Here is a 14623-nt window from a genome sequence, read left to right on the forward strand (position 1 = left end):
GATGTGTGATAGTTGGGATGTGTGATAGTTGGGATGTGGAATAGTTGGGATGTGGAATAGTTGGGATGTGTGATAGTTGGGATGTGGGATAGTTGGGATGTGTGATAGTTGGGATGTGGAATAGTTGGGATGTGGACAATGGCGGTTTTAAACGGGGGCCCACAGGGGCCTGGGCCCCTGTAGAACCGGCCCTGGCCCCTGTTGTGGCCCCTGTGCTGAAGAGATCGGATTTTTTTTTTCGCGCGCTGCCTCGGAGACGGGAACTAATGCGCTGCAGCGTTTCACACGGAGCCTTTAGAGCGCAGCACACTCTGTGGACAGAACTGTTTACCCGGTGGATTTTTGAATAAAAGATTAAAAATAGTTTAAATGGGACCCGAAGAAGTTCTTGAGGACGCCAAACGGAAAGACGCTAAGAGACGAAGGTAAGCAATACAGTTTATTTTCCTGACATCAGTGTTTTGATCATAGTCGCGCGTTTCGGTCGTTTACTTTTAAGTTCCTAACTGAGTCTATCCACAGTTAACACTGATTTGTTTTTCCTTTGTAACATTAACTGTAAAATAAACATGAAGTTGCTGCATTTCAAGCCTTAGACACGTTGAGATTAGATCACAGTATTCATTTATCTATGACTCTCGCAGCACTGACTGGAAGCATCAGCGGGACGTTTTGTCCTTTTTTTACCGCTGTTGATAAAGAACAGCGTAGACAGAGAGGATGAAAGAGAGAAGGAGGAGTTGGTTGGAGAGGAACCAGAGAGGTCAGAGGCTGTCCACCCTGAGAGTGAGGAGGAGGAAGATGTAGGCTGTGAGGGAGAGAGTGAGGAACAAAAAGAGGGACATCTTCTGTCACGTGCACCGTGTACACTACCGTCAGGTTTGTGGGTGTTGAACAACCCCTCTGTGTTTGCAGCTCATATTGTGTGTAAAATGCATTTGAGGCATGCTGACTCTGGACCAACATTTCTGTTGTTTATATTTAATAAATAGATAAAATAAGACTCTGAATTAACTAATTATGACTTTTATCCTCATGCTAATATTTATTTTTTTCAGATATCAGCAAGTGTAAGGATGACCCACCTACTCAGCATCATTTGAGGACATTTCCAGTGACATTAATAGGAGACAGAAGACACAGCTTTCAGCCAAGCTGGTATGAAAGTCATCCTTGGGTTGAATATTCTGTTACTATGGACTCTACTTATTGTCATGCATGCAGACATTTTAGCTCTGCCAAATAGTGCAGGAAGTGTGTTTGACTCACCATGTGGATTTAGGAACTGGAAAAAAGCAACTGAGAGAGGAGGGGTTTTCAGTACATGCAAAGTCTTAAAGGCATAAGGATTCAATGATAGCGTGGAGGGACTACCAGAGGGCTGTGGAAGCTAATACAACATTGGCTAATATACTCGACAAGGAACACAGTAAAAGGTTAAAGAAAATCGTGAGTATATCAAAACAATTGGTGAAGTGATTATGCTTACGTGTGTGTGTGTGTGTGTGTGTGTGTGTGTGTGTGTGTGTGTGTTGACTACAAAAAGCAAATTGTATTGTGCACATATTTTATTTGTTTGAATGTTTATTTTTCATATGTACAGTTCATATAATCTTCAAATAAAGTCACAAACTATAATAATCAACTAGAATTATTTTTTTACTCAAGTCACATGTTGCGGTGAAGCATTCAGAATTGTTATCTGAGTACCATAAAAACATGCCAGTTTTACTTTCACAAGTAAACCATTACTGCATTCACTGTAATAGTTTACTTGTTCATTGTCTTTAATTATGATTTTTTTTCTTGCGCCCCCATGAAAAAATACTGGCCCCACTGTGGCCCCCCTGGAAAATTTGGTCTAGAACCGCCCCTGGATGTGGAATAGTAGGGATGTGTGATAGTTGGGATGTGTGATAGAATTGGGATGTGGGATAGTTGGGATGTGGGATAGTTAGGATGTGGGATAGTTGGGATGTGTGATAGTTGGGATGTGTGATAGTTGGGATGTGTGATAGTTGGGATGTGTGATAGTTGGGATGTGGGATAGTTAGGATGTGTGATAGTTGGGATGTGTGATAGTTGGGATGTGTGATAGTTGGGATGTGTGATAGTTGGGATGTGTGATAGTAGGGATGTGTGATAGTTGGGATGTGTGATAGTTGGGATGTGTGATAGTTGGGATGTGTGATAGTAGGGATGTGTGATAGTTGGGATGTGTGATAGTTGGGATGTGGAATAGTTGGGATGTGGAATAGTTGGGATGTGTGATAGTTGGGATGTGGGATAGTTGGGATGTGTGATAGTTGGGATGTGGAATAGTTGGGATGTGGAATAGTAGGGATGTGTGATAGTTGGGATGTGTGATAGAATTGGGATGTGGGATAGTTGGGATGTGGAATAGTTGGGATGTGTGATAGTTGGGATGTGGGATAGTTGGGATGTGTGATAGAACTGGGATGTGTGATAGTAGGGATGTGTGATAGTTGGGATGTGTGATAGTTGGGATGTGGAATAGTTGGGATGTGGAATAGTTGGGATGTGTGATAGTTGGGATGTGTGATAGTTGGGATGTGTGATAGTTGGGATGTGGAATAGTTGGGATGTGGAATAGTTGGGATGTGGAATAGTTGGGATGTGTGATAGTTGGGATGTGTGATAGTAGGGATGTGTGATAGTTGGGATGTGGAATAGTTGGGATGTGTGATAGTTGGGATGTGTGATAGTTGGGATGTGTGATAGTTGGGATGTGTGATAGTTGGGATGTGTGATAGTTGGGATGTGTGATAGTTGGGATGTGTGATAGTTGGGATGTGGAATAGTTGGGATGTGTGATAGTTGGGATGTGTGATAGTTGGGATGTGTGATAGTTGGGATGTGTGATAGTTGGGATGTGTGATAGTTGGGATGTGTGATAGTTGGGATGTGGAATAGTTGGGATGTGGAATAGTTGGGATGTGGAATAGTTGGGATGTGGAATAGTTGGGATGTGGAATAGTTGGGATGTGTGATAGTTGGGATGTGTGATAGTAGGGATGTGTGATAGTTGGGATGTGGAATAGTTGGGATGTGGAATAGTTGGGATGTGTGATAGTTGGGATGTGTGATAGTTGGGATGTGTGATAGTTGGGATGTGTGATAGTTGGGATGTGTGATAGTTGGGATGTGTGATAGTTGGGATGTGGAATAGTTGGGATGTGTGATAGTTGGGATGTGTGATAGTAGGGATGTGTGATAGTTGGGATGTGGAATAGTTGGGATGTGGAATAGTTGGGATGTGTGATAGTTGGGATGTGTGATAGTTGGGATGTGTGATAGTTGGGATGTGGAATAGTTGGGATGTGGAATAGTTGGGATGTGGAATAGTTGGGATGTGTGATAGTTGGGATGTGGAATAGTTGGGATGTGTGATAGTTGGGATGTGGGATAGTTGGGATGTGGAATAATTGGGATGTGTGATAGTTGGGATGTGGAATAGTTGGGATGTGTGATAGTTGGGATGTGGAATAGTTGGGATGTGGAATAGTTGGGATGTGTGATAGTTGGGATGTGGAATAGTTGGGATGTGGAATAGTTGGGATGTGTGATAGTTGGGATGTGTGATAGTTGGGATGTGGGATAGTTGGGATGTGTGATAGAATTGGGATGTGGGATTTGGGATGTGTTGGGATTTGATGGCTTCAAAGAGTCTCCACAGACAAACAGAAGCTTATTGCTGCTAAAATTCATCAATGTTTGAACCGGAGCTCTAAACACAGCTAATGTTTACGGAGTTTTTACAATTCAACTTCATGATATTTTCTACCATTTCAAACTGAAAGTGTGAAACAGTATAAAGTAACATGAAGTGTTGCTTCTGCAGAACTCTGGCTTGTTTTGCTGAATCAGCGTTTTTCTTTGTGAGGTGTTCATCAACGTCCTCCAGTTCCTCTCAAGTTTTTTGTAGCTGGCTACAAAACAGATGCTGACAGCGATTTACAGCTGGTCCCTTCTTCCCAGAAGAGCGTAGGACTTCTGAGACTTTTGTCTTCATGTTCTTCTGATTTCTGGTCAGTGACACAGCTGAGTTATTACCTGGATGTGACTTCTCGTCTCTACAGGGCTCAGCTTGTCTCCACCTCTCTGGCCCTCAGATCCACGTCTTACCTGTCTCAGGAGACCGAGTTCCTCCCCTGGCAGGCAGCGCTCAACAATCTGCAGTATTATGAGCTGATGCTGGACCGGACTGAAGTCCACCAGCCCATGCAGGTCAGGGCTGTCTGAGTTCAGCTGCTGGTGGAAGCTTGGGTCATCTAAACAGATACACAGAAATGTTCTCCTCGTCTCTCTGGTTTCTCAGGATTATGTCCGGAAGCAGGTGACTCAGCTCTTCTTTTACTTCAAGAACCTGACGTCTAATTGGACCAGCGTTCCCGAGAAACACACCGACCAGTGAGGAGAATGACACAGACACACCACTTCACACACATATGTACCAAGATGACAACGATGCTCTTAGCTCATTCCTGGAGACAGACAAGCTGAGCTGCTCCGAGTTTGATGGCTGACTTACCTGTTGACCAGAGTCCAGCTGACAGAAGCAAAGCCACGTTCAGCGAATCTGGCTCTGGGTCTGAATGAGTCTGAGACACAATGGAGATAAAACATCTCTGCTTCCTGTGACCGCTGTCTCTCCTGCAGGTACAACCAGGTGAACGCGCTCCGTACGGCCTGCAGGACCGGGCTGGCCGAGTGTCGCAACCTGACGACAGACTGGTTCCGGCTGTGGATGAACAGTCCTCAACACAACCCGTGGGTTCATTTCACTGTCTCATCAGACCACTTAGAAATAACAGAGAGAGAGAGAGTTTGTTATCCCCAGCATGTTTTAGTTGTTTCCCTGATCCAACTCACCTGATTCACCTGTGCAGCAGCTCATCATGTTCTACAGAAGCCTGTTAATCACCTGCTGATTAAAATCAGGTGTGTTGAAGCAGGAAAACGGTAAAACACACTGGATACCGACCCTCTGCCCTACCGCTGTAAGTAGCGCCTCTGAGGATGAAGCCACGAGGCGCTTCACATGAACAAAAAATTTAAAATACAAAAAAAAATCTTCAAAAAATGATTAAAAAGGATTAAAAAATAAAGATTTGTGATAAAAAAAATTCAAGGAAAGAGAGAGAAAGAGGGAAACCAGTGGATCCCGGGAAAGCCTGAACAAGAGCAGAACAAGGAGAGGGAGGTGATGAAGGTCCCACCAAAGCCTGAACAGGTGAGTTTAAAGGAGACCACTGAGTCCACTGATCTCAGGCTCAGGGGGAGAGAGGTCCAGAGTCTGGGGGCCACAGCAGCAGACGATCTGTCACCTTTGACCTTTAGTCTGGTGGCTGTGGTCACTGGACGTCAGGGACCTGCTGGGGGTGTAGGGACTGAGAAGATCAACTTTTTTCTTTAGACTGGTGCTACACAACCAGTAGCTTTGGTCACTCACGCTTTGGGGGATTAGAACAACCAAAGCAGGGTCTGTCTGTAGGAATTGGGGTGAACTGAGGGGTTGTTATTCATTCATTCATTCATTTATTCACTCTTTCATAGAGCACCTTCTCAGCCACCAGTCAGAGAAGCCCAGTCCTGCACGCAGAAATAAAAACAATAAAATAATAAATAAACACAAAGAGTAAAGATACACAAAGTAGACCCTGAACAGTAAAAAAATCAAATAAGACTGACTCAGGTTGGTAGTCTGGTTCCCTCGTGTCCTGTCAAGGTTAACTACGCAGATCTTTAACTCTGGCCCTTTAGTACCGAACCTTCTGGTTTAAAGGTCAGGTTTGTCCAGTTAGTGGCGGTTCCACACGAGCACAGATACGTTTAACAGCTGAAGTCTGACCGCTCGTCAGCTGATTAAAAGGATTCCGTGGTTCTGATTGAAGAATCTGACTTCCTGTCCCGTCAGCGTCCCGCCCAACCTGCGCTCGGCGGTGTACTGCAGCGCCCTGGCTGCAGGCGGCGAGGCTGAGTGGAACTTCGGCTGGCTGCAGTTCAAAAAGGCGTCAGCAGCCAGCGAGGCGACAGACCTCATGTCTGCGCTGGCCTGCAGCAACAGAGCCGAGCTGCTGGGCAGGTGAGTGCCACGTCACACGCCGACTCACAGAAATACTCCTGTTCAGTTACAGTTGGACATGAATCTCATCTGAAAATCTCTGGAAGTGTTGAAATGTTGAAAACTCATAAAACCTTTGTGTCTAAGTCTGTGGTATCAAAACGTTGTTTTCAGATAACTTATGTTTATGTATTTAGCAGATGCTTTTGTCCAAAGCGACTTACAAGTGATAATCGGCATGTTGCCCTTGAGGCTAACAACAACAATAACAACAACAACTTGACATCAATCATGGAGAGGAGGGAACAAGGAGTGGACAGTAGAGAGGGGGGACAGGTGCAGGGAGGGTGCTAGTTTAGAAGATGCTCTCTGAAGAGCAGGGTCTTCAGGAGTTTCTTGAAAATTGAAAAGGAAGCCCCTGTTCTGGTAGTGCTTGGAAGGTCATTCCACATTTGTGGAACGATGCATGAGAAGAGTCTGGATTGTCCTGAGCGTGGTGTAGGCACTGCTAGCCGACGATCCTGCGATGACCGGAGCGGCCGGGCCGAGACGTAAGCCTTTGCAAGAGGATTCAGGTAGATGGGAGCCGTACCGTCTCGGACTTTGTATGCTAGTGTTAGCAATTTGAATTTGATGCGTGCTGTTAGCGGCAGCCAGTGGAGCTCAATGAACAGAGGGGTGACGTGTGCTCTTTTTGGCTGATTGAAGACCAGACGCGCCGCTGCGTTCTGGACCATTTGAAGAGGTCTCACAGTACAGCCTGGAAGACCAGTTAGAAGGGCATTGCAGTAATCGAGGCAGGAGATAACAGTAGATTGCACCAGGAGCTGGGTGGCATGTTGTGTTAGGTATGGTCTGATCTTCCGTATGTTATACAGCGCAAAGCGGCATGAACGAGCAACATAGGCAACATGATCTTTAAAGGTCAGGTGTTCATCAATCACAACACCCAGATTTCGAACTGCCTTTGAAGGAGCCAGAGATAGGAAGTCATTTTGGATTGAGATATTGTGCTGTATGGATGGTTTTGCTGGGATGACAACTAGTTCAGTTTTAGAGAGGTTGAGTTGGAGATGGTGGGATTTCATCCATTTTGATATGTCAGAGAGACAGTTTGATATTCGTGCAGAGACAGTGTGATCGTCTGGTGGAAATGACAGATAGAGCTGGGTGTCGTCTGCATAGCAGTGGTAGGAGAAGCCATGTGATCAAATGATCTCACCCAGTGAGGTGGTGTATATGACAAAGAGAAGAGGTCCTAGTACAGAGCCCTGGGGGGCTCCTGTGGCAAGATGGTTGCACGGTAGAGGATTGTCCAAGCCAAGATGCACTGAATGATCGTCCTGTGAGGTACGATTCAAACCAGGCGTGTGCTTTCTCTGTGATGTCCATGCTAGAGAGTGGACAAAAGGAAGCCATGGTTGACAGTGTCAAATGCAGCCGATGTCGAGCAGGATAAGCACTGAGGATTTGGCAGTCGCTCTAGCTTCTTTTAAGGATTCCATCATTGCTAACAGAGCAGTTTCAGTGGAGTGGCCCTTTTTGAACCCATATTGGTAAGGGTCAAGCAGACAGTTTTGTGAGAGGTATTCTGTGATCTGCTTGAAAGCCACCAACTTGTTCTTACTGGCTGCTTTTGAACACAGTAAAATGTTTTACGTGTCCACAATGTTTGTTTGTGACATCACTTCCTGTCTCCACAGGTACCTGTCATACACCCTAAACTCCTCCATGATCCGAAAGCAGGACGCCACCGCCGTCATCACAGCGGTAGCCGGTACCCGAGCAGGACACGCGCTGGCCTGGGACTTCATCAGGGAACACTGGGATTACATGTTCACAGAGTGAGCTTCAACACACACTAACACGGTCTCCTAGCAACAGCGGTTGGAGAGGCGGGGCATCATTTACCAATGAACGAACAGCACTGAAGTTAGACGCGTTCAGATAAAAGGTTTTAATGATCTAAATAATGATGGTCGGGTGACAGAAGAACGTCTCTGATTCCATCTGATTCATAAAAGCTTCAAAAGGAATTCAGGGAATGCAATTCTGCCTTTTTGATTCCAGCTACGGCGTTGGCTCGTTCTCGTTTTCCTCGTTGATTTCTGGGGTCTCGTCCCGCTTCTCCACAGCTACTGAGCTACAGCAGGTATTCTCTAACGACCCTCCTCCAAATCACCTGAGCTCAGGCTGACCTGCTGTTCCTCTTCTGGCAGCTGACGGAGTTTGTGGACGAGCACAAAGACATGGGGTTTGGCTCTGCGTCGCTGGCTGTGGATCAGGCCCTGGAGAGGACCAAGGCTAACATCAAGTGGGTGCAGCAGAACAAAGCGGAGGTTCTGGACTGGTTCAGCAGCCAGACTGGACGTCGGTGGGGGGACTAAGGAGGAGTCGTGGATGACAAGCAGGTTTTCAGAAGGAAATGTTATGAAATATTTGAAAGAAGAATTCCAGGATCAGATTAAATGGCCTAACGTGTTACCCTAACCCCACATCTAAGCTAATTTAACCCTTAAAGGATTAATGAGGATCAAGCAGTGACATCTATGGACAAGCTGCAGACAGCAGCCACCGCCAGCTTAAACTGATCTTTGTTCTCTGCTTTCATGCACGAGCTTTTATTTTCTGTATTTCTGCTCACATGAGATGGTTGATTAGTCATCATGACCCTGTGTGAAGGCTCTCCGTCACCCTCAATAAGAACAACTGCTCCTCAGAGGAACTTCGTCAGTTGTAGCCTAAAACCACGGAGTCACCAGCTTCCATCATGCAGAGAGCAAGTTCACTTGTTAAACGTCCCGGTTCACCAGAAACGTGTTATCATCCCACTCTTCACATCACACCTCCAACAGCATCAGTGACGAGCACGCCACAGGTGACTCCTCCTTTTTCTGTTTGAAGTTGTAAAACCCCTCAGATGAAAAAGACAGAACAGAGACACTCCTTAGCCCCAGACTAGCTGTTAGCTCATCTCATCTGAAGAATATAAACTCTATTTCTCCGAACATAGGCTGTTCAGGTACTTCTCTGCAGTGTGATGGGAATTTTTATGACTCTACACAGAAATTTTAGTTCGGATAAAAAAAATCTGTTCAGCAGTTGACTGCTGCACAGGGGGCGGGGCTTAGTGTCAGTTAACACTCAGGTAGTTCATATCTGCATTAGTGGAAACAAGACTCATGTTATTTTCAGCGGCATCATTATGATTCTAGAAACTTTTAATTATTTAGATCTTTTTTAAAGCACTTGTACTTTTTATCTATGAACCTTTAATGATGAAAAACAATAAATAAAAATGACAATAAATAAAAAATGCAGGCTGCTTTATTTCATGAATAGTGAATATAATCAGATCTATTTTCAATTTATGTGCCTTTTCAGTTTTAAGATCTACATAAATACACCGTCCGTCCAATCAAGTCTCCACCTGGATGTAGCTAAGCAGGCAGGTAGATGCCAGGGCAATTATCTTGGGGCGACGGTGGCACAGGAGTTAAGAGCTCGCCCCGTAATCGGAAGGTTGCAGGTTCGAGCCCCGCTTAGTCTGTCGCTGGCGTTGTGTCCTTGGGCAAGACACTTAACCCTCCTTGCTTGCTGGTGGTGGTCGGAGGGACCGGTGGTGCCAGTGCTCGGCAGCCTTGCCTCTGTCAGTGCGCCCCAGGGCAGCTGTGGCTGCATCGTAGCTCACCCCCACCAGTGTGTGAATGTGTGGGTGAATGGGTGAATGTGTTGTCAAGCGCCTTGGGGATTCCAAGACTCTAGAAGGCGTTATATCAAATACAGGCCATTTACCATTTCAGCTGCAACAAGTTATTTAACCCAACTGGAGCAACAAGCTGCTTCTCATTTTTTAAACAACCAGGTGGAACGTCACATCTGGTGGTAGAGAAGATGTTAGTCTGTGTGAGAAGGGTCAGATCATGGGCATCAAACAGAGGAAACATCCAAGGAGATGCAGAAACGACTCAAACTGGGTTCAGAACTGTCCGACGCTTTATTAAAACTGGTCTGATGAGTCCAGATGGACACTGTTCCAGAGTGATGGTGCACCAGGGTAAGAAGAGAGGCAGATGCAGCGACGCACCCATCATGCCTAGTGCCTACTGTACAAGCCTGTGGGGGCAGTGCTATGATCTGGGCTTGCTGCAGGAGGTCAGCTCCACCCCTCCTCACCTAGAAAATAACCTTTAAAGACACAAGTGAGCGACGCCGTCAGTCTGTAAATGAAACAGGCGGTAAGCAGCCTCGGGTCTGCACCCCAACCGGTCCACCCTCCTTTTATTGGACTTAAAGACTCAGACCAGGTTACACATTATGGTGGAAACAGCGAAGAGAATACACCAGACAGACATGCAGCTCTTTACACATGAAACACCTTAAAGAAAACAAATGTGTGCTGGCGCTAGACGGCTGGTGGTTCAGAGAGTCCAAACAGAATCACTAAAGCCAACGAAACGGGTCGCAGGCTGAAGAAGGATGGAGAACATCCTGCAGCAGCCATGTCTGCTCTTGTATAGATGACAATAAAATCAAACAACACCGTCAGAATCAAAATACAATATCAAATAATATAAAAGTCAGGAAGGCTGACTGCTGAGCAGAGTCCATTTTCTCCACAAGAGGGAGCTGTGAGCACAAGAAGGAGGAGAAAACATCTCTCTGAGGAGCTTCATGACATGGAGGTGGAAGGAGCATCATGCAGGACACACACACACACACACACACACACGCACACACACACACACACACACACACACAAATGAGGATGGGTCACGTGAAGACTTGGGCACCTGGAATTTGCCTCAAACAGAAAGCTTGTTTTTGTTCCCATCACTTTTCAAGTGCAGTGAAGAGTCAAACAGCTTCATGTGTGAAGCTCCGCCCCCTACAGACCCCACAGCACGTCACTGGAGGATCTTCTGTCGCGTGTCGGGTAGTCTGAGTGCCACTAGGCCGCCACAAACCAGAGCAGTAAAGGACAGCAGGATGGGGATGGCTTTGGTGATGCCCACAAAGCTGGCGAAAATCGAGCTGCCGAGGACGGCCGCCAGCTTACAGAGAGCGTTCAGCACGCCAAACGCCGTTGCCCTGTGACAGAAACAACAGAACCGGTACAGGAAGCTGCAAAGTTTTGAGAAATGCTAGTTTAACACGTTTAAAACAAGTCACACCCTCTTAAAGTAACACTAACAAGTTTTTAAGACTTCAAGTCACGGTATTCAACTCTGGTCCTGGATCTATCTATCTATCTATCTATCTATCTATCTATCTATCTATCTATCTATCTATCTATCTATCTATCTATCTATCTATCTATCTATCTATCTATCTATCTATCTATCTATCTATCTATCTATCTATCTATCTATCTATCTTTCATCTATCTATCTATCTATCTATCTATCTATCTATCTATCTATCTATCTATCTATCTATCTATCATCTATCTATCTATCTATCTATCTATCTATCTATCTATCTATCTATCTATCTATCTATCTATCTATCTATCTATCTATCTATCTATCTATCTATCTATCATCTATCTATCTATCTATCTATCTATCTATCTATCTATCTATCTATCTATCATCTATCTATCTATCTATCTATCTATCTATCTATCTATCTATCTATCTATCTATCTATCTATCATCTATCTATCTATCTATCTATCTATCTATCTATCTATCTATCTATCTATCTATCTATCTATCTATCTATCTATCTATCTATCTATCATCTATCTATCTATCTATCTATCTATCTCTATCTATCTATCATCTATCTATCTATCATCTATCTATCTATCTATCTATCTATCTATCTATCTATCTATCTTTCATCTATCTATCTATCTATCTATCTATCTATCTATCTATCTATCTATCTATCTATCTATCTATCTATCTATCTATCTATCTATCTATCTATCTATCTATCTATCTATCTATCTATCTATGGGGGGAGGAGGGTATCATGTCATTCATAATATTACCAGTTATTATTTCCTGTCAAGAAAACAATCTATCATGTTAAGCTAACTTCATGATGAAATTGCATCCACTAAACAGGATTATGTTCATGTGGTCATCAGCATGAAGTTATTGAAGTTATCAAAGCAAACATGGCTGGAATCACTTTTACTGTCATCTGTGTATCTAAGTGTGTGTGCTGCTGTAATGAGTGGATGTCTCCACGGTGGGACTAATACAGTTTTTCTCTGTTGCTTTGGTGCATTTCTCACAACAGAATTGATCTCTGCTCCACTACTAAGGCTCTTCTCAAAACAATCAGTGCAAACTGCAAAACATGGTGGATAACTTGCAAAAGTGAGTCACTTCATCAAATAGAAAAGTCAGTTGTTCAAAATAAGTAGTCAATGCTTCAAAAGCAAGTCCCTTCATCAAAACAGATAATATATTCATCAAAAGCAAGTACTTATATCAATCCAAGTGTCAGGGCTGTCACAATTACCAGTCATTCCACCAGCACCGGTGGTCACAAAATCAAATGGTTTGAACATGTTCCCATTGTGACGGATTTCTTTGTAGGTGCTTCCCAATGACATGTCAAGTCTGGACAGCATGCATGGCATGTTGAAAACCATTAACTGTAAAGGAAAATCAAGACACTTCATATGCACTCTTGATAATAATTAATTGAAATTGTCCACAGCGTTGTGCAGCTGGGGAAATACAGTAAAACAAACATTTTACAGCAAACATAAACTCACTTAGACAGTAAACCTTACTGCAGTAGTTATGAAACAAAACAAAAAACTGAACAGACACTGCTGCATATCAATCATTGATATCTACACGCTCCCATCTGTCGGCCCACATATTTTCATCAACATCACAGGAATGTCAGCTCTATCGATGCATCGGGGAAAGTATCTCCTGGAGTGTCGAATCCACCCTCTGCAGGACTCTGCTGTGATGTCATCACAAGCTGCATCCATGGCTGCTAGCAAGGCCATTTGGGTATGTGGATGCCTGTCACATACCTTCCACCTCCAGGAAGAGAAAAACTCCTCAACTGGATTTAGGAATGGAGTGTGTGGAGGAAGAAACTCCATAAGCATCCTGTTGTGTGCTGCAAACCACTGCCTGACTACAGCAGAGTGATGGAAGCTAACATTATCCCAAACCACTAAATACATTATCCGATTGTCACCAGGACACACACCAATTTTCATTGGTGTGAGATAAGGTTCACCTGAGAAAAGTAATTTATGGAGATTTCCATGGAAACTCCTTAAAAATAGGGGTTTCAAAATGGGTGTACACATTGTTTGACAAGATGTTCAACAATTTTGAGTGCAATGACACAAGCAATGAAATGAAGACTATTAGTTGTGAGGACAATGACTATTCAGCCGGTACAAGTATAAATAATTGTGACATTCATGATAAAAGCAAGGAGATAGTGATGAAGAGCAAGTCAAAAGTGACCATTCTTTAGACATTTGTACTTGCTCAACTGCTTCATGTCCAAATGAACATGAAACTGCCACTAGGTTGTGCTAAAACGACTACATGTTGTGGAGGTTGAACTAACTGTTGTGCAAAGTTTAATTCTGTTGTGAGAAATGCACCAAAGCAACTGAGAAAAACTGTAAAATGTACTCTGTTCTATAATATTATGTAATTCATATCAGCCAGTAGGAAAAAAAAAACATTTGAGGAATTTTGGCCTTTCCAGGTTTCCGTACCAGTAACCTGGTTATGGAGGAGGGGTTCGTGTCACAAACTGGAAAAACACACTGGTGAAGTGGTGAATTAAAACATTAGGATTCCTAATGTTTTGATTCACCACTTCACCAACTAATGTAGGAGAGGGAACATGTGAGTGAGTCACCCCGGTGGGAAGCCCAGAGCAGCGATCTGTGGCTGATGAGTGAAAACAAAAGAAAAACATTCGGGACTGAAGCTCCGTCAACACATCGGCTTGGATTATACAGATGGGATTCTGTGTGAAATAAGCCAGTTAAATTATTACTTAAGTGTTGTTTGTGTGCATGTTGTTCAGTAGCTAATGCTATCATCTGGTTTTTCATAAGCCCTACACACTGTGCGTGATGCGCGTTTTGGGAGCGCCTGCGCTGGTTTAGCGTGAGAGATTGGAAGTGTGGCGTGAGAGCGCGTGAAGATGGTCAAATGCGTGTGTCTCACGCTCAGTGTGTGAGGGCTGGCAGCCCTAAACTGCTAACGCTATTCTAAGCTGCTGCTAACACAATTAAATTAAATTCTAGTTTATTTATAAAGCACCAAATCACAACAAGAGTCTTCTCAAGGCTCTTCACACAGTAAACATTCCAATACAGTTTAGTTCATTAAGCCCTTTCAGGTATTTAGGAAAGCTGTAACGCCCTTTATCTGCACAAGAGAATGTGTTTATCACTCAAAAACACAACAAGGATGGTGATGCTGAACATCCTGCTGGGGGAGGCAGCAGCACAAAGCCCTCGAGCATCCAGTGACTCCGCCCTCAGCCTGCCCAACAGTTGCTGACGTCAAGTTTTCAGGATGG

The 14623-nt window shown here is 44.1% G+C and overlaps 2 protein-coding genes across 5 annotated transcripts in view; one reads left to right on the forward strand and one right to left on the reverse strand.

The window, feature by feature from the left end:
• Positions 1-9401, forward strand: part of LOC107396203 (aminopeptidase N) — a 17652-nt gene extending 8251 nt beyond the window's left edge. Inside the window, exons 17-23 of one of the 2 annotated variants that reach the window (XM_054734278.2) lie at positions 4101-4248; positions 4340-4431; positions 4681-4791; positions 5939-6106; positions 7789-7929; positions 8156-8237; positions 8305-9401. In XM_054734278.2, the coding sequence (XP_054590253.1) occupies positions 4101-4248; positions 4340-4431; positions 4681-4791; positions 5939-6106; positions 7789-7929; positions 8156-8237; positions 8305-8472 (910 nt within the window). In that variant the 3' untranslated portion in view covers positions 8473-9401. The remainder of the gene's footprint in view (positions 1-4100; positions 4249-4339; positions 4432-4680; positions 4792-5938; positions 6107-7788; positions 7930-8155; positions 8238-8304) is intronic. The other variant, XM_054734279.2, reaches the window with a different exon arrangement.
• A 932-nt stretch (positions 9402-10333) lies between these two features.
• LOC107396201 (synaptic vesicle glycoprotein 2B) overlaps positions 10334-14623 on the reverse strand; it is a 28715-nt gene continuing 24425 nt past the window's right edge. For all 3 annotated transcript variants that reach the window (XM_015975791.3, XM_015975790.3, XM_015975792.3), the window contains exon 15: positions 10334-11176. In XM_015975791.3, coding sequence (XP_015831277.3) covers positions 10993-11176 — 184 coding nt within the window. In that variant the 3' untranslated portion in view covers positions 10334-10992. The remainder of the gene's footprint in view (positions 11177-14623) is intronic.

Source organism: Nothobranchius furzeri, chromosome 4 (assembly GCF_043380555.1).
Source record: "Nothobranchius furzeri strain GRZ-AD chromosome 4, NfurGRZ-RIMD1, whole genome shotgun sequence".
NCBI classification, from domain to species: Eukaryota; Metazoa; Chordata; class Actinopteri; order Cyprinodontiformes; family Nothobranchiidae; genus Nothobranchius; species Nothobranchius furzeri.